The sequence below is a fragment of the Molothrus aeneus genome, chromosome 5 (assembly GCF_037042795.1).
Source record: "Molothrus aeneus isolate 106 chromosome 5, BPBGC_Maene_1.0, whole genome shotgun sequence".
NCBI lineage: Eukaryota > Metazoa > Chordata > Aves > Passeriformes > Icteridae > Molothrus > Molothrus aeneus.
Genome location: NC_089650.1, coordinates 31134737 through 31158749, shown reverse-complemented (window position 1 = coordinate 31158749; position 24013 = coordinate 31134737). Strand labels below are relative to the sequence as shown.

At 35.1% G+C, this 24013-nt stretch overlaps 1 protein-coding gene across 1 annotated transcript in view; it reads right to left on the bottom strand.

Moving 5' to 3' along the window:
* Positions 1-24013, bottom strand: part of PPP1R12A (protein phosphatase 1 regulatory subunit 12A) — a 113159-nt gene that overhangs the window by 15461 nt on the left and 73685 nt on the right. Inside the window, exons 7-20 of the mRNA XM_066549786.1 lie at positions 23913-24001; positions 23628-23785; positions 19425-19546; positions 16692-16907; positions 15811-15905; positions 14694-14816; positions 13151-13312; positions 12532-12708; positions 8823-8913; positions 7221-7418; positions 6876-7044; positions 4770-4888; positions 4047-4112; positions 906-922 (exon numbers count right to left, since the gene is read on the bottom strand). Coding sequence (XP_066405883.1) covers positions 906-922; positions 4047-4112; positions 4770-4888; positions 6876-7044; positions 7221-7418; positions 8823-8913; positions 12532-12708; positions 13151-13312; positions 14694-14816; positions 15811-15905; positions 16692-16907; positions 19425-19546; positions 23628-23785; positions 23913-24001 — 1802 coding nt within the window. The remainder of the gene's footprint in view (positions 1-905; positions 923-4046; positions 4113-4769; positions 4889-6875; positions 7045-7220; positions 7419-8822; positions 8914-12531; positions 12709-13150; positions 13313-14693; positions 14817-15810; positions 15906-16691; positions 16908-19424; positions 19547-23627; positions 23786-23912; positions 24002-24013) is intronic.

Here is a 24013-nt window from a genome sequence, read left to right as displayed (position 1 = left end):
GCAGAGAAATATTTTAAATGTAATTAAATTATTTAATGCAAGCAAATATTTACATGTCTTAAAATACTTTAACACTGGCTTAGATAGCTTAATTCTTCTTTATTTATAAAGAACATTTCTTTTTAAAAGTATATTAATTTAATATTAATGTTTTGAAAAACACTAGATGAATGGCCTAGATGAATTTTAAGTTTTGTTACAGCAACCAGGATTTCAAAACTATTTGTTGTGAATTCTAGTATTTCAACAGAAACAGCTGATGAAACAAATCTTTAGCAGTCTTTATCCTAATAACTCAATAAAACCCTGTAGTAATAAAGTTAGGAGCAATTTTATACTGTTCACTCTTCACTAATCATGTGTTAGAGCAGTTTTATTTAACAGATTTTCACCGATCAGAACATAATAAAATTCAATAATTAAAGCTAATGGTCCAAAAATAATTTTTTTTTTTTTACATTATCAATATTCCAGCATTTACTTTTTAACAAATCTTAAGGAAATACGTTTTTCAGAGACTGTATTTTTCTTGAGGTTTTGTAGAAAATTTTCAGTAGGATATTCTAAAAGAGAGGCAATAAGAACCTCTTGTCTTCTTTGTAAAAGCTGGGTCCATGCTGAAAAATCTGTAGGGCATAGTACTGTGTCCACTATGTTCTATGAAACACCCAGCCTGCCTTCAGTGCACTATAAATACAGAGTTCAACATATTCCCCTACATGGAGTATTCCACCCACACATGGCAGGACTGTAGCTTCACAATCATACTTCATGCAAAACACAAGTGTCATCACAGCCTTTGAAAGCTCAATCCAACCACTGGATTAAAGCTGAATTTGTACATAAACAACTTGAAATGACATTAAGTGTAACAATTCTAATTAATTTGTTTAAATTGCACATACCTTGAAAGGCTCTCACTCTGAGGTGGGGAGAGGTAAAAAGAGAGAAAAAGAATGGATTGGTGAATAATTTAATTAAAATATATAAAATCTGTGAACAAATACAACTAATCAGTTAAGTCAAATGTGCATGCTATCCACCAGTATGTATTATCTGAACTGTGTCAAGCTTCAATTTTGTTATGTCTGGAAAAGAAAATAAATACATGCTAGAATGCACTTGACAAAATATGATTTACAAGGACGTTAACATAACACTCTAAAAGTCAGGAGTGCCCTAAACAGTGGAGTTATTTCAGCATTTGGTGCATTCTGGGTTTGCTTCCTCGTTATCAAAGGCGTCAGAACAGTGTTCCTCAAAGTCACTGTTCCTTCCTTCTCTTCTTTCACATAGCTACAAAATAATGACTTCAGCTCTAAACAATATATTAAGATACAGGATTGCTGTTTCAACACAGTGTGACTGGAAACAAGTTACTACACCAACAACATAAGGTAGACTTAATAGACTTAATTACAGTAAATTTTGTCCCTGTGGATTCACCTGGAATGAATGAACGAATTAATGAAAGCAATATAAAAAAATAACTCTTTTTAGTTGTCAAGCAAAACTTAATTAAAAGTAATGACTTAAGAGTGAGGGAGTGTCCTCTAAGTATTACATCAGTCATACAAACCTTTTGCCCCTCTGAGTGGTCAATACAAATTCATATTTTTTTCCAATTATTATTCCAATCTTAAGTGAAGACATTTCAGTCAAGAAACTCTACTGACATATCATCACCTGGACATCCTCCAATGTTACTTTCCTAAAAGTGGTTGAAACCTTCCCCACAGGTGGTTTTCTAGGGGGGCTGATGTGGCTTGCTTGGTTTCCTTTTATAGAAGGAAACTATTTTTTCAATGTACATAGGTAAACATTCTCCACAATACACTCAATTTCCCCTTTGACACCTTGAAGTGTATTTACTGCACAGAGGATATCAAAGGTACATGCTATAGCCTAACCACTTCTAATAAAACACTATTTTCTGTCAAGACCATAAATAATGCTGAGAATTAAGAGATTTTGTAGAAAACTGGGCAACCTGTTCTGGTGTTTCACCATAAAATCATTTGTGTTGGAAAACACTTCCAAGATCACTGGGTCCAACCTTTGACTGAACACCACCATGATCATAAAGCTGTCCTGTCCGGTTGTTTCTTGAATGCTCCCAGTGATGGTGACTCCACAGCCTCTCTGGGCAGCCTGTTCCAATGCTTAACTGCCCTTTTCAGCAAGAAAATTCTTCCTCATGTCCAACCTGAACCTCCCTGGCTCAGCTTGAAGCTGTTTCCTTTTGTCCAGTTCCTGTTAGCAGGGAGAAGAGACCAACCCCCACCTGGCTACAGCCTTCTTTCAGGGAGTTGGAGAGAGGTCTCTCCTGAGCCTCCTTTTCTCCAGGCTAAACAACCCCAGCTCCCTCAGCCACTCCTCACAGGACTTGTGCTCCAGACCCTTCCCCAGCCTTGTTGCCCTTCTCTGGGCATTCTCCAGCACCTCAATGTCCTTCTTGCAGTGAAGGGCCCAGAACCAGACACAGGACTCAAGGTGTGGCCTCACCAGTGCCAAGTACAGGGACAATCCCTGCCCTGCTCCTGCTGGCCACACTATTGCTGATCCAGGCCAGGATGCCATTGGCCTTCTCGGCCACCTGGGCACAGCTGGCTCATGTTCAGCCACTGTCACCAGCATTCCCAGCTGCTTTATCCCTTGGGCAGTTCCCAGCCACTCTGTCCCCAGCCTGTAGCACTGCATGGGGTTGTTGGGAGCCAAGTGTAGGACCCAGTACTTGGCCTTATTGAACCTCATCCAGTTGGCCTTGGCCTACTGATCCAGCCTGTCCAGAGCCCTCTGCAGAGCCTTCCTGCCCTACAGCAGACCAATACTCCTGCCGAACTTATGTTACCTGCAAACTGACTGAGGGTGTCCTAGATCCCCTCAGCCAGATCATATGGAAAAGTATTGAACAGGACTGGCCCCAACACTGAACTCTGGAGAATTCCACTCATGATCAGGTGCCAGCTGGACGGAATTCCATTCACCACCACTCTCTTGCCCTAGGCATATAGCAAAAAGTGCACATGTCCAAGAACTCTATACTTCTCCACCATTCCAGCCCAACACACTCACCCTTTCAATAATATTCATGATTTTGGGACTAATTTAGCAGTATTTCACTGTAATGTTATTAATTCTATCAGAAGCACCACACAGAATGCTCTACCAAAATTAATGTCTACAGAAGAGAATATGAAGTAATTACAGACCTTAGGATAATGATAGGGGAGGGGAAGGAAACAGGACTATGTAGTTATGTTAATGTGGCACAGAAATAAAAAAGACAGCAAACCAATATGACATAGAATGAGTCTCTTAACTAAAATATTTAACAGATGTGTAATGGAAGCTTTTACAAAAAAAAGAAAGAAATATCACTTGAGTTTTATTCCCAAGTAATGAACATGATTCTGTAGTGTGCTACTCCAGTGTTTAGGTCAAAAGAAATACATTCTTCTTATAGCTCAGCTTATATAACTAATCCCTTTTAACACCTCTTCATCCCACTGCCAAATACCTTTCTGTTTTCAAGAACTTTTCCCATCAAATCAAGCCTATTATACAGATTTCCACTGCCTTTTTATCAAGACCAATAATACTTGTTTAGGATATTTAGAAAACCATTTTGTTCACTGAAGAAATTACATGCATTGCGCTCTTTAATTTTCTGTGTTTCCTTAAATTAACTTCGCATATTATTTTTTAATTATAATAATGACAGCACTGGGATTAATTTTCAAAGCTTTTAATTCGTGTGTGTAAGTAATTGGCCATAATTTATCTGACAACAACAACGTAGGTGAAATAAAAATTTTGCTGGGTAGAAACTGAATGCTTGCTCCAGTAACCTGCTGCATCATGTCCCTGACCCGTGTGTCAAAAATCAAATCTCCATTTTCTGGATGCTAATTCTACACAATCAGAATGGAAGTCAAAATGGTCACTTATGGCCACTGTTGATATGTAAATTCAAGTGTAACAAAATTTTTACAACAAAATGTATCTCTTAAAAGTTAATGAACAAATTCTCTTTCTTAAATTACCTGAGTTTCTTTCTTATTTGTTCCTTCTTCTGAATCAGATTGGTGATCCTGTTCATTTTCATCACTCTGGTGAAAGAGGTAGGAGAGGAAAAATAATTAAAACTGTTGAAAACTTAGTAAGATTTTAATGCATTCTACACTTTGAATATGAAAATATAAGAGCAGAAGAATACTCCACAGAGAATATACAGGATATATGAAGAAAATTCTCAAACAGGTACATGTTTTCAATACCAGAAGGAGATGAAACAATTTTACATTTGACACACGAAAATCTGTCTTTTACATTACATATGGATCCCATGACAAAGAAAAGGGAAAAGGAATAGTCTGAAACATCAAATATAACCTTTCTAATCTGACAGCAGTTCTTCAAGTAGTTAAATACATAATTACTTGCAATGTGCCAAATCAAGAGTCTGATTTTTACACCTTTGGTACACATGCAACAGAAAAGTTTTGTTCAATAATTTATTTCTTTTCCTTAGATTATGATTAATTCCTATTAAGTTATGGTTACTACAGTGTTCTAGAATTCTGGTTACCAGTATCAACGGAAAAAAACTTAATTTTGATTTTGCTCCTGAAAGCATCAAACCAAAACCGAAGAATATTTAAATTTTTTCTAGAACAGTGAGTTACATATTGAATTACTCTAAACAATTCTCTATTTTAAGAGTACACTATACACATTTCATTTTGTTACACGTGAAGTTTACTTACATCCTGAGTCCAATATGAAACTCCTGTAGATCGTCGTTTTTCTCTTGGTCTCCGTCTTTCCCTTATAGACTTAGGCTGTGACTTATCTTCTTCCTTTTCTTCTTCTTTTTTGCCCCCTTCTGTTAAAAACAACTTTCTCATTCACTGAATTATAACACAACCTAATTTTCTAAAATACTTCTTCTCAGTCTTTAAAATGCCCACAATAAATTCTTTTTACCTGAAAGAAATTCACTGAAGAGCTTCTTACCACACACAGGGTTTGCTGTAACATACACTCCCCAGAACACATAGCTCTAAAATACTGTAAATACTAATTTCACATCAGTCACCTAAACAAAATGTCTTAATGTAACAGTAATACAATACAACTTTCAAAACTGTCATATAATAATTGAAACATCTGTATCAGCAGATGTATAAAAGTACAAAAAAAAGAAGGTAATCCTTTATCATTCTTCCTCAAACAAGCTTTTTTTTCATACATCAAGGATGCAGTATTAAAAAACCCCAGCCTTTACAAATCCTTCTTAGATGCCTCCTTTTCACCACAGTCCCCTCCACTTTTGCTGTAAGGAAGAATAAATTGGGACCTCCTAGATTAGATTATTACTGTATTACAGATATCCTTTCTCTTTAAAACCAACACAATGGCAATTCAAAATAGATGTAACAACTCAGGATTGTGTTTGCTACCCTATGTGTTTACAAGCAACTTGTGGAAAAAAACCCGGTTAAAAAAACCTGCCCAAACCAAAGTTCTTTACTTATTATCATGCAGTTTGTTCAGCCTGATGTTCTTTATTTAAATAAAGTAATCACAGAATTAAGTCCAGATAGAAGAATCACTAATCATTAATAACTATCATCACTAGTCTTCAGAGGTAAATAAACACTTTAGAGTGAAGCAAAAATTAAATAGGAAAGAAGGGAAATATATTTATGGTGAACATACACCTTTCCAAATTTAATAAACTAGGATTTTACCTCTGGGATTTCAAATGATACTGTATTTCTCCTCCAAATGTCATAACTCGAAAAAAAATAGAACCTCTGGTAGCTAATATTTACCAAATGAAAACATTTTCCATAGAATAATCTAGCATGAGTTTCCTAGAGTAAGCATGCATTATAAAAGAATTGTAATCTAAGTTTCAGTTCATTTTAGAACAAAGGGAAGAAAAAATCAGAAAGTATATCCAGCCCCAGTAACTTCCTCAGAAATCACCATCCTAGGGAATATGGCAATACTGCTATATAGTTCATGGAGATTTCATCAGTGGATCATTTTATCTGACCCTCCGTAGAACAAAATTATCAATTTCAGTCAGTAACCCTACCGAAGTTACTGATCAATAACTTGAATTAAAATACATCTCTCAAGTCAACAGTGTCAAGTCCAAGAACAGGAGATCACACCGTTAACAGGCTCCTCATTTGACAGGCAAAGAATCAGGCACAACATCTCTCAAAATTATAGCAGGGGACTCACATTTGAAATGAAGGCAAAATCTCTGTGACATTAGAGAACATTTTGTGATCTCTATATCATGCATCTAATCCTCAGTTTAAGATGACATAAACCAGTTAAAGCATGCAGAAGTATGGTTACATCTGAACCGCAAGGGGAAACATCCCCTTTCCTTTTCCAGCTGCTCGTACAACCCTGAGAGGTCCTTAAAGAAATAAAGCATCATTTCAGTCCTGCAGCGTGGAAGGACTGAAACAAACCTCAAGTTATTTAGCAATTATTTAATCAAGTAAAATTCCTTCTTAATACCTGCAAGTATTTAGACCCTGAAATATAGCATTTTATTACAGGGACTGTGTTAAAGTAGAAATTACAGCATTATGTGGGTATTTATGGGAGTATATTTGAAATTTCTGTGACCCAACAATGGAAAAAATCACATGGCTGCGAAACACCACCAAATACAGAATTTTTTTTTCCTCTTTTAAAGTTTTGAAATTTCTTACAGAAGATTTGAGCAAGGTACATAGTCAATGGTCTTACGTATCTCACCACATTTTGAAATACCTATAGGAATGTAAATTGTCCTTTGTCAACAAAATAACAAAAATCTCCTTCATAAACAGTACTCCTACCTCTCTCACCTTCCTTTGTTCCACTCCGAGAATAGGCAGAAGTTATACCTATAAGGCTGTTTGGTCTGTTTAGCTGACTTGAACTGGATAGAGAGCTAGTGGACGTGGAGAGCGAAGAGGTGGATGATGAGGAGGTTGAAGTTGAAGTTGGTCTATAGCGATGATACGGCTATTCAACAGAAAAATGTCAAAATTAATTTACCAAGATTAATGAATACAAACAACGGAATAGGAAAACATTTAACTATATAAATTATTCTTACAGTACTATCAAAATTAAAATAATATTGTTGGAGTAAAGATTCGTATAATTTCTCTACCTAAAGAGACTCATCATGAAAATACCTCTTCAGCAGTTCGGGAATATCTTTGTCTATAGTCATCATCTTTAGTTTCAGATTCTTTCCTTTCTTCTTGTTTTTCTTTGTCTTGCTTTTCTTTCTCCTCCTTTTCTTTTTCTTCATTTTCCTGTTCTCTGGTTCGTGTGGGACGACTTCTTCCTATAGTTTTTTCAGCTTCTTGAAGATCTGTCAGTGTTACACCCTGTGAAAACAGCAGTCAGGAAACACCATTCAAATATAACATTAACATTAATGTAGATGATCACATTACATAAATATTTTAAAGAAAACATTCAACTTAAGAAAATTAAATCTATCTATTAAGAAATAAATTTTACCTACATATTCTACCTATAAGCTTTCCTCTTGAATCTTGGAACCAAACATCCCTCTGAGATGTGGCAAGTATTTGCTGTAATGCAATCTACCACAGACTCTCCAGCAAGCCAATTTTTAGCTGAACTAGTAGATACAGATGGCATAGAAGATCCTATAGAAATAATTTAAGAATCCAATAGATGCTTTTAATATGATCAAGAGCATAGTAAACATTTCTGAAAGAACCCTAAAAATATAATACTCATATTTTAAGAAAGGTTAATACTTTACAAATTAATTCCTTGCAACTGGATTTTTAGGTCAGCAACACTAAAAAGCCTCTTATTTTTAGGCTATAAACTAGTTTTGAAATAAGCTCAGAAAGCAAACAATTTTATGAAGACAGTTTTTTTCTACTATACTTTTCAGCTGATGTATTTTACTGAGACATTGCTCAAAACACTTTGTAATCTACTCTTCAAAGCCAACTTTCCATCTTATGAGTTACTGAATTGCTTTGAGTGTTGATAAAGTTTAATCCAGTAATTCCTGGTAGCTTCTTCACTGTAAGGATTCAGCAATAGTTAGCAGGGCTCTGAATTAGTACCACGAAGTAAAAATACATCCTATACAATGAAGTTTTATCAAGCAGTACAGATCTCTCATTTGGAAAGCTAACCAGAAGTACATGAGGGGTTTAAAACTGCAAAGATTTGAAAGCAACATCAGTAAGCAACGTAGCTACAGACTCAGCCTAAAAACAGGAAAGGAAAATGGCTACAGCACTTCTTTGTGCTGTTTTATCCAGGGACTATTTGCTGATAATTCTCAGTTTGCCAGCAGACAGTGGTTGGCAGTTGCTCCACTGCCCAAAGAGCATTCAAGTACCATTAGAGATACCCTATTTTGCTCCTGCCATATTGGTCCCTAGTTGCTAGTTGCTGATAGATACGGATAAAAACTGGGAAGAAATTCCAAATATATCAGTACGTAAACTCAGAGAAGTGCTGCAAGGAGATATGCAGTTAGATACTAGATTATTAGCACATAATAAAAACCTCTCTTTTAGTATGTTTCCTTCTCCAGAGAAATTAGATTAAAAGTGGTTTTTTTTATGTCATGAATCTTATTAGCTATCCATGTTGATCAGCTCAATTATATTATCTACAACTCCTGCACAGAAAAAAAAGATTAGAAATGGATGCAAATGCAGTATGCTATGCCTGTTTCTCAAGAATGATGTTATGGGTATGTTTTCAAACATGTAGAAGCTTTAGTAGTACTATACCTGTGTAGATCTTCTAGACTGTCTTGCTTGCCTGGATCTAGCTTTTCTTTGGGACTCGGACTCTTCATCCCGTACTGGAGTGAGGTATGATCTAAAGAGTTAATTACAAACAAAATTGGCACATGATAATTTCTGCACAAATTTATTAAATGGTCAACTCCCCCCCAACAATGCAGACTGAAAACCAAGGCAGTCATAAGAAAATATTTAACTATATAGGATAGATTACATTTTAGACATTTCATTCACATCATACTGATCTACTTATTCATCAAGACAGCAGCTTTAGAACTCAATTAAAATACACAGTTTTCCTACTTCATTTAGATTTCTTTTTACCATTTTCTATAAATTTAACTTCAGCTCATTTAGTGTATCACTGGTCTACTAACACAGGGGTAGAAGACCTCAGAGATTCAGCCAGTTAGACATTTATATATCAAATATGTGTATGTATTACCTTTTAACATAACTTATAAGCTTTCAGAAAAAGCCAAATGTACTGTTAATGCAGAAAATCTAATTATATCATCCATTTCACTAGAAATTAAGAATCCCTGAGAGGTGGTTACCATACTTTCACATTAATCATCCACACTTTGAGTAAGCCAAATCCCTTTGAAAAAAATGAGCTTAAAAATAAATCTTCATGAAACCCACAGAAGTCCTGCAGAATAAGCAAGTAAGTGTAATCAAAGATAAAAGGCTACTAGGGTAGATACAAGGTCTGGATTCTTTTTAAGAAATTCTCTAATCCAGATAACAAGTAAAAATCCAACAGGACATAGATTCATGCACAAATGCATAAATTTGTATGTATGTAAACCCATAATTAAAGAACCTAAAAGATTTTAATGCATTTGTTGATTTTCTATGGCAGAATACTCTGGGAAGCTGCTATAATTTCACACAGCTTTAAATCCTTAAATTGGCTAAAAATTAGAAAAAAGTGAAAAAAAAATTTGAAAAAGCGAAATCAAAAGGTTGCCAAAAGGCTGCTTATAACCTCTCTGAGGCTTCTTTAGATCAGATTCTATAATATTTTCTGATTGTGTCTCTTTATACATAATTAGTTAAGAATAGTTAAGAGTCACTGGATAAAGTTTCAATAATTTTCTAGTGATTATGCCATCAGTTATTAACACTTAAGTAACTTATGTATGGAAAGAGCAGTTTGCTCACCTAATAATATATTTAGTAGCCTTAGCACATACTAAAAAGAGTTCTGAAACAATCATAAGATTTAAAAAACTTCATTTACACAGACCTATGTATTGCAACCTATGCTCTACCCCATTAAAATACGTAAAACTTACTGCTATACTTAAAAATGTTGAAACAAATCCCATCTTATGGTGCATCTTAAAAAACTTACACTATGTAAATTTGATTTTCTTACTGGGTCTCTTGCAAGCAGCATTTTTGATTGACTTTCTATTTCCCAAAAACTCTAGGCCATTAGGCTGCTTTAGTTAACCTGACCTGAACCACCACCTACCTAGGAGGGCTTGACAGCAGAGCAGGTGTCATCTTTAGGGCTTAAAATTGCTACAAAACTGTTTTGCATAACTTTCTTTTTAGTAACTGCTGTACCTGCACCTACCTTCCAACAAATCCAAAATACTTTAAACTGCACTGAGAAAAAATGAAAAGTCTCAACTTTTCAGGTGCACATTGCAGCTACAGTCAAGAGTAGAAAGTGCTCTTCCCTAGCATCTCTTGCATGTGCCACATACAGCTACCTATGCTGTATTATTCACAATACAAAGACTTAGAGACTCAAGTTTGTAATTTCCTTCCCTGATTCTCTAAACCAATCCCAAAAATCAAATGAAGAATATAGCTTCTTCAGCTGCTCCAGAAGAATGCACCATTATGTGCTTCATCAATGAAATACTTTATATCTTCACTTTCAACTATCTTTGAAAGAAGTCTTGCAAACATACTTTCTAAATATACAATTTCAGTCGATAAACACAGATTAACTGTCTTCATTACTTAAGAAAATATATAGCATGTAATATTTAATATACATTTATTTTTTCATGTGCATAGAAACATATGTAGATACACAAATATATCTATCTGTATATATATAGATAGATATGCTTGTGCTCATATTTAGAGCACAACATTCTCAAACGCATGCAGCAATTATTCCAATTTTGATTTCTAAGATTCATGGATATACTAATATGCCATCAAGAATGCATCTGCCACAGTATATTACATAATCAGCCCAGTCAGAGAAAACCACAGCATTTCAGGCCAACTGCAGGTATCTAAAACATATGTACTATATGCACATTAGTATACACACACCGGTTAGAGCAAACGAGACAGCAAAAGCCTAATTCTAATTTTCCTTGCCTTTCTAGCTATGTAAGATAGATATAGCTATCTATCTAGATATAAGACTGAAACAGCATTTGAATTCTAGAATTTGAACTACTCTGAATTACTTTCGAGAAAACACACATTTTGTTGGTTATGCTTTTCATTTGCTGGGTTTAGTTCAAATTTCACTATGGAAAATGCAGGTTCTGACTACTGTAGCTATTGAAATTGATTGTTAGCACATGTGGACCCTTCCTGAATCATGGTGGGGAATAATAAAAACATAATCCACTTATCATAGAAGTTTTTTCATCTCAGTTTTGGGTAGGAAGGCAGACTACAGAAAACAGACTACCCTAATTAGGCCCCTATAAGGAATCTTGAAATGCTGCTGCCTTAAGTGAACCAAAAGAATACAATTTTCTCCTGTAATAAAGAACAGCTTCATTACCTCCTTGAACATATAGAGATACACATATCTGGCACTGATACAGAAAGTACATTTTGAACCTACTACAGGAGCAACACACAAATCTGAACTTGCAGCAGGAGGGTTAAAGGATAAACATTTATAAGTATCCAGAAAAAGAAGAACAAAGGAAAGCTAACACGAATTACCAATCTTTTGAAATCTTATTTTTGCTTCCATAAATAGAAGGAAACAACTCTTTATGGAAACAAATATGCACCAATCTTAAGTCATCCGTCATATAACTGTAAACAGAAAAACCCACCATATTCTTAAAATAAGATTTACATCAGCTTCTTACTCATTCTTCATACTGAATATCTCTTAAAGCATTGCATTTAAAACTGTATGACTATCTTTCAAGTAGAAGAGACCCTAAATCATGCAATGAAATAAACAGAATGTGTTGGGTTCAATACTCTCTTCTCAATAATGTCAGGCATACAAAATGACTGGAAAACCGCTATGCTGTGACTTATTAGCATACTGCCAATGGCACACTACCTCAGTCTGCAGCAATGTAATTATAGTAATTAATGAATTAATTGATAATTTAATTCTTTTTAATTCAGTGTTTTGACAGAGTTGCATTACTGGTACTTCTAAGAGGACTCATTTAATCTGTTAAAATAAATAAAATCTGAAAATACCATATACCATATGAGTAACCAAGGCCAGTCAAAAACATAGAATATCACAGTTTAAATTTCATTAATGGTCTCTATTAGTACTAAGCTCTTAGATAAACTGAGGTACCAGTTGTTTCAATGCCCAGCAAGAAAACAACATCGCTTTACACCCCATACTGTTCAAATCTGTGGTAACCAACACATTCCTTTAAATAATAAATAAAAAGTAGAACTTTTGGGTAAGAGCAATATTACTCTTAGGACCTTTACACACCTCCGTCTCTCCCTGACCTCTGATGTTGAGGACACAGTGCCAGAAGTAGCTGTAGTCATGGCTGTAGTAGTGGCTGCAGCATTTACAACTGATGGTGCAACAGGAACGGTCACTGCTGTAGGAACACTGTCCTTTTCTTTCTCAGTACTATCCTCAGCCCACAAACGATTTGAGGTACTACAGCATAACAAGCAGCAACACAAAAAAAGAGAAAAGGAAACAGCTAAACAATGAAAGCACTTTACTAAACAACTAATAACATGTAAAATGAGGGATGGATTTTTTTTTTAAGAAGCAAAGTGAGAAAGGTCTCTACTATGAAAGCTCAGCTTGAGCTATTAAATTGAATAAATTAAGAATTACCAGTTCACAATAATTGAACTTTTATTCTCCAGACCCTTCTAATATTTGATATATTTTTTTATACCAACATGGCTTTCATGTTACAGTAGAAAGCCATTCACAATTTTTGAGCCAAATTGAATAAACTCAAAACAAATTTAACAGTAAAGTGAAAAAATCCAGAGCCCCAGGATCTACTAAACAAGAACGCATGCACATACATAAGCACACAGTAGACCTGACAAAAAAAAGGAACAAAATGTCCTGGTGCCATTACCTGCTTTGTACACCTGCTGAAGTAGAACCCGTTGTACTCTTTGTAGTAGTGTTTGTGCTGGCAGGCAGCGTTTTCTGAGGACCAGCAGAAGAGGTAACTGTTGATGCAGTACTTGGAACATTAGAACTTATCAAATCATCTTGTTTTCTACCAAAGGAGCCACTGAAGGAGAGACATGTACAATGATGGCATTTATTACTGATATTTACTCATTAAAATATCACCAAGCTGTGAATGATCTATTAAACTTCTGCCCATGTATTCTGTGCCTCAGTTCAGTCTTGGAAACTTCTGGTGCAAAAGAAGACTTTTTTCCATTTTTTCCTTGGCTAGGACTTTTAATTTATGATTTTGGAGGGCAGCACAAGTGTCCCTTAGTCCCAACCATTTCTTCACCAAAGAGGATAAAGAATGGAATCTCACTCATTTATGTAAGAATGTCTTGATCAGATCTACTAAAGCATTCATATAGGGCCCCCAATGTCCCATTTTTAAACTGCTGTTTCACCCACACTGAATACCTCAGAAAATGCAGAACCTTACTGCACAGCTTGTCAGGAAAGAAAATGTCATCAATATCACTCCTCTTATAATTTGAAAGCAATTAAATATACTGCCCCATTTAAAAAAAAAAAATCTTTAATCATTCCCAGGAAGAATAACCTCCCACTCAGGTTTTTCCCTTGCTCTTCAAGCTATAAAGCAGATCCAATGGTTTACAAGAAATAAATATGCATTATGCCATATGAGACAGCCTGGTTACTGATAAAATCAATGTCAAGACTCAAAAAAATGCTAAGTATGTATCATGTACATCAGCAGCATGTACCAATATGCAGCTTCGTTATTTGACTCTTTTCCTTGATCTATTCATTTTAGCTATTTATTGCCCCACTAATTACAATGAAGAATTTGACTCACATAGCTACATTGAAACTACACAATGCAGCAAAGTTAATCATGTATTATATGTGCAGCATATGATTCCTCCTAAGAAAATTCTGCAAGTTAGGAACCAGCACACCTGAGAACTATTCTCATATTTTCATAATTTACTTTGCATTCAAGTGAATTTTATGTATTCTATGATGCTGATACTCAACATAGGTATGGATATAATTTACAATTAAGGACAGCAGTCCAATACTTCCAAGACTGTCATGCAATAACCAGAATTCAACAGAGACAGTGTTTTCCCCCTTTTCATATACCAAGCAGAATTATACCTATTGCAACATTTTAAAAAATTGTCTTTGACTACTGAACTAATCTGGAAAGCATCAAATGAACCCCAAACTGAAATAAACCACAGGAAAAAGCAAGCATCTAACTTTAATTACATAGATTAAAATCAGCCCAACCACTCCATCAGCATACAACTGCATGTTTAAAACCAGCACAACCATTGCAATACACACTTTGCAATTATTATGAACATGGCAATATGTCACCATTCAGTTCTAAATTGTCCTTACAAAATGATTCAGTGCTTGTTAACTTTTAAGCCTATTTTGATTAAAAAAAAAAAGAGAAAATCCCACACCTTTTTTGATAACTTGTGTTTAATGATGCAGGACCTTCATTCAAACTGTTTTTCTTGACATCTTCCTCCCATTTTCTCCTGGTGTAGGAACTGCCACCACGTATTGAACTAGCAGACGAATCCCTGTAAAAGAGATTTTAGTTTAGCAATCTCACATTAAAGAAGGAGGTTCTTGATGTGAGTTGAACAGGAGCTTTGAATTAAAATCCTGGAAAACACACTTAAAATAAACATAACTGAACAAGGAATAAAATTGCTTTTATGGACAATCGTTTTCAAGCCTGTGTGAAAAGATATTACGTTCATAGTAACACAATTAGAAATATAAGAAGAAAGCAACATCAAAAGAAGACTGCTAAAGAGGATTTAATCAACATTAAATCAATTATTGCTTTTTATCTGTGGTCATTGCTAGCTTTGTTTTTCTCAAAAAAAGAACAAGATGTTTTTCTGTTTGCTCCTGAGATTATCCAATGCAATAAGGGAAATCTACTTGGCTTTTTTAATAGCTGATTTGATGGCATTTTTCATTCTTTGATGTTATAAGAAGTTTAAAAGCTGGCAAGCCTTTAGAACTCATGATACTCTAAGACCAGCCTAAGTAGGCTTGCAGTAGCCATTCCTGAGGGGTCTGACATGTATCACTAGCTGACATGACTTCAGTCATAAGGAATTTCCAGTCTGTTGTTGCAGTTTATAGCAGCAAGGAATGACCTTGCAAAAAGCAACTTAGAAAAACTATCCCAAAAACTGACATGCAAAAACTGAATTTCTAATGAAAATACCAGCTCAAGATTTGAAAGTTCAGACAATAGGAAGAATAAAACATGTCTTTCACAAAATTATACATAAGGAATCAGGTGTAGGAGGCAAAATAAAACAAAACTTTGAAAAGATGTATTCTATGTTCAGATAACCTTGGCCATCATAATGTACCTCTTTTGGCATGTAAATGTATGTTAGCACTTCTGCAGTTGCAAACAAGTTGGTTTTCTGCATAATCTATACAGTCAGACAATGCTATAAATTAGCAAAGTTTTAAAATATCAAAGTTTGTCAGTCACTCTAAAATCTTATTTAAATTTCATATTAAAAAGTTATATAACTTCATAGTCACCTGTTTTCTTTTTCATCAATGTCAGAGGTACTGGCCAGCCGTCTTGGTATTGTAGGTGCAACATATGCAAGTCGAGTTCCTTTTCCGTCTTTCTCCTGAAAGACATTAATTTTTTTGTTAATTGTTACTATTATTGATTATCTTGTCTGGAAAAGCATCATTATGCCAACTCTGACCATGTTCATTGTAACCCGATTATACAAATGAGTTTAAAGCTTTAGTTAAGTATCATAAAAGACTACAACAGGAAAATGAAGCTGCTAATGTTTCCATTCTCGTAATGCTAATGACTTATTTTTTTCTGCTTTGCTGCAGTACACTTCCAACAGTGATTCCTGAAAGCAACTGGTTCAGTATTTTTATATAGCACAGTACATTACTATTCTTAATCTTTAAATCATATAAACATTTGTATTTAAAATAGAAGCACAAATTTTATTTTGTTCAGCTACCAGAACAACACTTGGTTTAGCGTATCCATGTTTAGTTACAGAACCAATTTTTGAAAATAAAAAATCACTACAAAATGAAAATTAATACAAAAGAAACTTCTTTCATTTGTAAGATTCTTTTAGCATAATTCTCCAAGGGATGCAAATGCTATCAAATCTCCCATGTCCCCAAATTGTAAAAATGACTACTAGGTTTGCAAGTCCTAAAAAGGAATAAAATGCCAGATCTATGTACCAGGTCGCCAGACATTGAAGGAGCACATCACACTTTGAGAGATACTATAAAGAAGCTCTGTAATTTAACTTTCTGGAATTTTAGTAAAGAACAGATGTGTACTACAATCTTACTTCTATAATATATCATTAACATCTAAACTAAGAAAGGTATAAGAATTCCTCAAAATGTTGTTTTATCCTGAAAATTATTACCTTTTCTTTGTTGTCCAGTGAAGAGGAAAGTCTAGGACTTGATGCAGAACGCATAACACCTGCAGAGTCCTTTTCTTTCTGCGCTTCTTTGGAAGCGGTAATCTCTGCAAGTGCACCATAACTACCAGTTTTTCTAAGACCCAACCTCCATGAAGCAGGAGATTCATCTTTCCTCTCTTCATCTTTGGGAGAAACCTTGGCTGTAGATGTTGGAAACTATAAAACACATGAAAATGAATTTACATTATTAATTTACGTTATCTATGGTAATTCACGCTCCTTGCAAAGATTCGAAAACACAAATGTTTTTAATAATCACAAGTGCTGAACTTGTACAGAAGTTGTAGTGAGAGGCAACCTATGCACTTTTCTCTTGAATTAGTCAATGGGATCAGAAATGTAAGGCTGGTCAAGGAATACCACTCTTATAAAAGTTAGCTTACAAAAACCCACACTTTGTAATACACACTGTGAACTTGAGATAAAAACTTAGAAACATGCAAATCTGGTATTAACATTTTGATTAAATATGTTATTTTGCAACCTGTACATAAACCTGTGCACACAAGAACCTCACCATAGATTTTTCACCCTTATTGGGCACAAGAACAATGCCAGTTTTGCGCAAGCCCTGCCTCCATGATGCAGGATCTACTGACTCCACGACAGGCATGATAGGAGGAATGAAATCATACTAAAGCCAATTAAGACAAGACAAAGATGAAGATTGAAAAGAAGGAAAAGAGAAACCAAAGGTCGTTTTAACAACATATAGTTTGTTCCTAGGTATATAGTAAGTAACTCTTCATTACAACACAAAAATACCAAAAAAGCAGTAAGAGACTTAAAACCATAGTAACAGATAAGAACTAAATGTAACACAGCATGTTTACCTCATTCAGAGACAGAATTACAGCTTGCACAGAAAAGAACAACAAAGCCTGTGACCTTACAAGGTCTGTGGCCTAAATCTTCACACTGTTGAGAATACTGGAAGATTCACACTAACATACCCCTCATCTTCTTACCATGTATCATTCATATCCCTGAATCACATCCCACATGCCAATAGCTAGCGTGGCTATCCTCCCAGACTTGCCTTACCTTCAGTACCTGCAGTCACAGAGCAGCAGACTGAAGGAAACCTGACTTTAGCTTAGTATACTGCATCTGCGCCTCTTGGTTTGGCCATCTGTGATGTAAAAGCAGAAGTGCACCTACAGCACATCAGATGGTGCAGACCCAAAAAGGCAGGTGCAAGAATAGGTGCAAGATTACACACAGAGTGCTGCTTTACCTTCATTGGTAAAAACAGTTTAAAGCATTTTTGTTTATCGATAGAAGCTGTAACTGCTCCTTTAGATCACATGAACCTGCTATATTACAAGATAATAATTTTGATATAAAGTCATTTATTTTATAGCTACAGAAGGCGCTGAGCTTTCCTAGTAATAGGAAGCTAACTACAGTTTATTTTTAGCCTGCACCTTTTACCTAGAAGACCAAAATATAAACCATTAATTTCTGCATAACAGAATCAGAAGTGTATTGATGATTTATAAAAGCTTATAATTTAGCTTAAAATCAAGTTTATTTCCTCTCTTATGAAAATACTCCCCCATATCATTAAATCACACACCTGTACCTGTTACATTAAAGTATACTTTGTAAGATGAATCACTATTAGATTCTATTGTGAATATGGAAGTATAACCCCAGTAAGCTCCCAGGAGCAAAATACAATTCAGAGTAGTATGTCCTAGTAGTATGTCTTTTCTCTCTACTGTGGCTGCAGTGTATCATGGTTATCACTTCTCCTGAACATGCATTTCAGATGCATTAGTACAGGGCTCCCCTTTATGATGATGTGTACAGGAGATTTGTAAGGAATGACAAATGAAGATTTACTGGCTTACTATCCAGCTTGCTCTGATATTCTAAAAGTTGGATTTCTGACTATGCTTTCTTATCTACTGTAATTTTTTTCCCCAAGATACCTATCTTCCCCTTACCAAGTAAAACTCAAGTTCATCCAAATAAACTTTTCCTGTAAAGTTACAAGCTGTAAAGGCTTCCAGCAAGCAATATGGCTTTGTTGGGTATGGCTTTGAGCTATGCATTGAATAAATCATGTGTCCCTATTATCTAGCTCTTCCATGAGGTCCTAACCATATTAAAACAGGGATGAGACCCACACAATTTTTTACTTCTTATTTCAGGTATAATTTTCAACTTCTCTGCCAAAATACTAGCTGAATACTTCAAAGGACTCCCAAAAGTCACATAGTCATGCCTGCCTCCCTTGAATTAAGTGCATCAGAAATACAGGTATTGAGAAACACAAGAACTGTAGGTTCTACAAATTCTGGAGGAGTTTGACATACAAAAGACTTTCAAAAGATGAAGTTTAGTTTCAGAAAATAGAAGAACTCCACTCACTATGCAACAGCATTTTCGTTTTCAGAATGATTTTACATTCAGCTATTTAATAGCTCTGTATTTTAGGTCCCTGTGCAGAATTAAAGTCATTCAAAATTAAAAAAAAAAAATTAACAGCATCTGGGGAAGAACATAAAAGTATTTTAAGAATCTGTGCATACTTTTCTCAATTCACTGGTTAACCAAATCTACTATTTACACTAGAATCAAAAAAGATATACTTACACAGAAAAAAAGAAAGAGAAAATCATAAGATTACAATATAATAGAAAATAAAAAGGTATTTTCTTTTACCTTCTTAACAGGTGATGTAGGTGCCCCTTGGCCGCCAGCTACTGAGGGCGCCGTCACAGCAACTGATGCTGATTGTGTGCTTGTGGTATTTGCATTATTAGCTGCCAAGGTTTTGGTCTTATCTGCAAAATATTTACAACATTTAATCATCATTCTTCATTCACAATTTCATCACCTTTACAACACCTAACTGAATTTTCATCCAAGAAATTTGACAGTTAACTTTATGACCGGCATTTTATTATTTATTCCTCAGTGTTTTCTCCCTCACTCCTAATTTACATCTCAGCTAGGTCCACCTTGTTTTCCTAAACAGTTGTGCACACAGCATGCAACAATTATTTTGTATTCATCAGGTGTTACCACTCAGAGATGCAGAGACAGAGGTATGGAACCATTCAGGTTCAAAGTGACTCAGGAGATCACCTAATTTACCCTTCTGCACAAAGCCTATGAATCAGGTTGCTAAAGGCTTTGATGAGTCACATCTTGGAAACCTCTGGACATAGAGATTTCAGTCTCCCCACACAGCCTGCATTTCAGCATCTGGCTAATGACTTTATATAAAAACTGAAACAGGAGGAGATCTGTTAGCATCTCATCTGATCTCATTAATGCATATAAGTATCCCAAAGGCAGGTGTTGAGGATGGTGCCAGACTCTTCTTGGTGCTGTCCAGTGACAGGACAAGGAGCAATAGCCATAAACTAAAATACAAGGAGTTCCACCTCAATATGAGGAAGAACATTGAGGGTAGCAGAGTACTGGAAGAGGCTGCCCAGGTAAGTTGTGGAATCTCCTTCTCTGGAGACATTCAAAACCCACCTGGATGCTTTTGTGTGTAACCTGCTCTAGGGTCACCCTGCCTTGGCAGGGAAAGTTGAACTTGATTATTTCCAGAGCTCCCTTCCTACCCTGACTATCCTTGGATTCCATGATTCTGTAACAGTTAATTAAGTACAGAAGGCAGGTGCCAATTTAAAATGAAACCCTTATGCTCTGATAATTATGCACATTTGAGTTCAAAGAAATAATTAACTGTACAGAGAAGCACATCAGGAATTCTGGTCACCAGAATGACCTGAGACAGGTACTTGCCTTCCAGAGCACCAATTTACCATTTGCTTCATTCCTTCTTTGTCCCTTGTTTTTCTTACCCACATTTCACTGTTTACCTACCCAGTCTCTTCTGCTTTCTCCAAATTCCTTCCTCTGCCCATGGTTCATGAACCTTAACCCTTCTTACACAAACTCACAGAAAATGTCATGATTGAGATACAACAACTGCTGTCACTGCTTTTGCTTGAGCTTCATAATGTTACACCTCCCTTCTGTTTCGTGTATTTGAACTGCACATTCTTCAGGCTTGGATGTTGCCTCCTATTTATAAGCACAGTAGGAAGCAACATGGGGGTTCATTCCCCACTGGTTTTGGCCCTACTAGAGACACATCTTTCCCTCTATGTGACCCACAGAGCCTGGGAGCAATTAATTTAGAAAGTATACAAGGTTTTCATGCAGTGTTCTTACAACTAACATTTAAATTCAATAAAGTACTGATATACAATTAGAAGTTGTGTAATTCACAGTATTGGTGTTACACACTTGTTTTAATTATGGACATAGTTGAACAGATGTTTTAAATGTTAGTTATGCAGTAAACAAATACAAATATAAATAGCTCACATGACCAACGGCCCTAGATGGAAAGTTCTTTTTAAACACAAGTGAAAAAAATGGGTGGTAAAATTCTAGGTTATAAAAAGCTGAACAAGGCAATGTGGACTGACAGTATGATTCGAGATGATGCATAGGCAGACCTGATAGAAATTTGTAAGTAATACATCTTTAAAATACACAGAAATGATTCCTTAAATTTTAGCTTTCAGTTTTCCAGGTTCTGTGCTGCAGTAGTATGTAACTCTGAACTTCACATAAAGTGTTAGCACCTTCTCCTAACAGTTCAGTTAGACAAAACAATCCTTTTCCAGCATGAGAACCAAGAACACCATTGCAGCTTCAGGCCCAAAAGTTATAAACGGTGAACTGAGAAGAGCAATCTGGGAGAATGGGACTTCATAACCTGAAGCTGTAATTGGACAATTAACCCCAATATGTAAATGGACCAAAAGTTTTAAAAGTCTAAAAACTTGTGATCTGTTGTCCATCTTGGGTGTAGCCTTGGCCAGGCTCTTGTATACTGCCCAAAGTGTATCCTTTGAAGGCCTTTTAATAAATAACTACTTTATTCCTTTAACGCTGTCTAGCCTCTGTTCTAGGTGGCCTCTCAAGGCATCAGAAAAAGTTATCAGGAGTGAAAGCATGGAAGGAAAAAATGGATTTTTCACAACTGTGTTCTGAAATTATTTATAGAGCAGCAAGAACACAGTTGTATGCACGACTAAGCTGTTATGGACTAATTAAAAAAAAATTAGAGTACTTCAAAAAGAGTAAGTTACAAAACCTGAACTGATGAAAATTTTATTTTTTATCTTGTTTCCCGGTTATTTGCAATAAGCTACTTTCATATTCATGTTTTCCTTCTTGGTCTTACAGACAGAAGTGTATTTATATTTAAACTATATTCTCACATAACCAATGAAACAAAAACACAGGAAAACCTTTTAATTATCCCAAAAGTTTTGAAATCACCATTTCCACAACTTCAGAATATGGAACACTGTTAAAATATTCCACAATCAGAATGCTCCTTATAATAATATTTTTCACTTGAAAAATCTTTCACTACCTTAAGCTGAATAATGGTAGAAAAAGGGGAAAGTAAAATCTTGGAACTTAAGAAATGTAGTTCTACAGGGAAAAGCTTCAAGTGTATCTTGCCAAATAAAGTATGATAAAGCCTTGTTGATATAAAAACCCCTGAAGTTTACATAAATTAATTCTTGTGTCACAGTCAGATTTTCCTGGCACGAACTACTGGCAATGAAGAGAACACAGTTACCAGAGTCATAAAGTTCAGCAGACATTACAGTCAGCTCAGTGACAGAGAAATTACTACATGTTATATATTATAAATAGTTTGAGTTTAGCAAAGCTCAATAAATAATGGATGCAAGTACACTAAGGTAAAAAAGTAATTACAAAGCCTGCCAGACACTTTTTTTTCAGCTTAATATTGAAGTGCTGGATTATTTTAAACTACCAAAAAAAAAAAAAAAAATTAAACCATAATAAAAAATTTGGTTTCACAAGTTATTTTTACTTCTATCTACATTAAATGCATTATGATAAATTGGCTAGCTCTGAAATACACTATTAGTCTTGTCTTTTCAGGTGTAGAAATTAGAATGTATTAAAATAAAAACTGATAGCTCACCAAACCCGGTTATTTTTCAAAGTTTATGTATAAAATATTAACAGGCTGTTTCGAATGACATCCTTGTCTATGAACTGTACTGCTGCATTGCAATTCTAATATTCTTTATTAGGATTAAACATACATCTTTAAACACTTATTGTCAGACACTTGTTTTCTGGTTTGAAAGGAAAATATACACATTGCTCTTTTATTAGTACTTACTGCTCTGATAATTGTTCAAGAAAAAAACAACCCACTAATTCTATTTCTCAGGAGAAAAAAACAGAGTAATGTGCAGACAATGCAAAACTTTTCAAAGAACATTCCTCTTGAAGTCATATATGAATTAACAGTCAACATTAAAATAATACATTTAAAAGTTTATCTCAGAACACACTGAAAATATATGCACTACTACTTTATGAATACCTGAGCCAGATTAAGTAGTAATTACTTCAAGATGATAAGAACAAATGAGAATGTTTGCACTTCTTCTGATCCAATCTCTGCACCAGTTCCACAAGCAAATACTGCTAAGAATTCTTCCTCTCTAATTTGACCTTCTAACTTTTTCAATGTTTCTGACATGCTACTTCAGGCTGATATTGTTTTATCTATGTAACAGCATCTATTTGTTAAGCAGCCAATCAAGAAAGCTGGCTAATAGCTTTAACCTAAGTAGCTACCAGTGAAGACATCCATTTGATACATCTGTTATGACTCAACTTTAGACATCTACAAACTTACTTTCAAATAACCGGAAACTTAGTGAAATACAGAAGAATAAGAGAGATGTAACATACTTAACTCTGTATCATGTGATATTAAACAAGTAAATGTATAAAGTAAATATTTAATGAAATGCAATGCTCCAAATAACATACCTGCCTCTGCTTCAGATTCTGAGTCATCATCTTCTTCCTCTTCACTAGAACAACTGGATTCATCCTTCTTTCCTTCTTCTTCTTCATCTGCTTTCTCTTGCTCCAGAGACTCTATACTAGATGCATTCTTTTCTTGCTCCATAATCAGCGTCTCCTTACTGAGTTTGTAAAGAGAAGTATTTACTAAGTACTGAAAAAATTTACTAAAGCCTGTCAAGTAGGACTTTGTGACAGTTTTAAAGTCATCTTTTTAAAGACTTGATAATTTTTCTTATTTTTACTTACTTTTTAAATGTTTTCTGTGTCTGATTATTATCCATGTTGGCTGTGGATTCAATTAGGGGAGATTTCTTTTCACGTTTTTCACTATGAAGCTTGAAAACAGA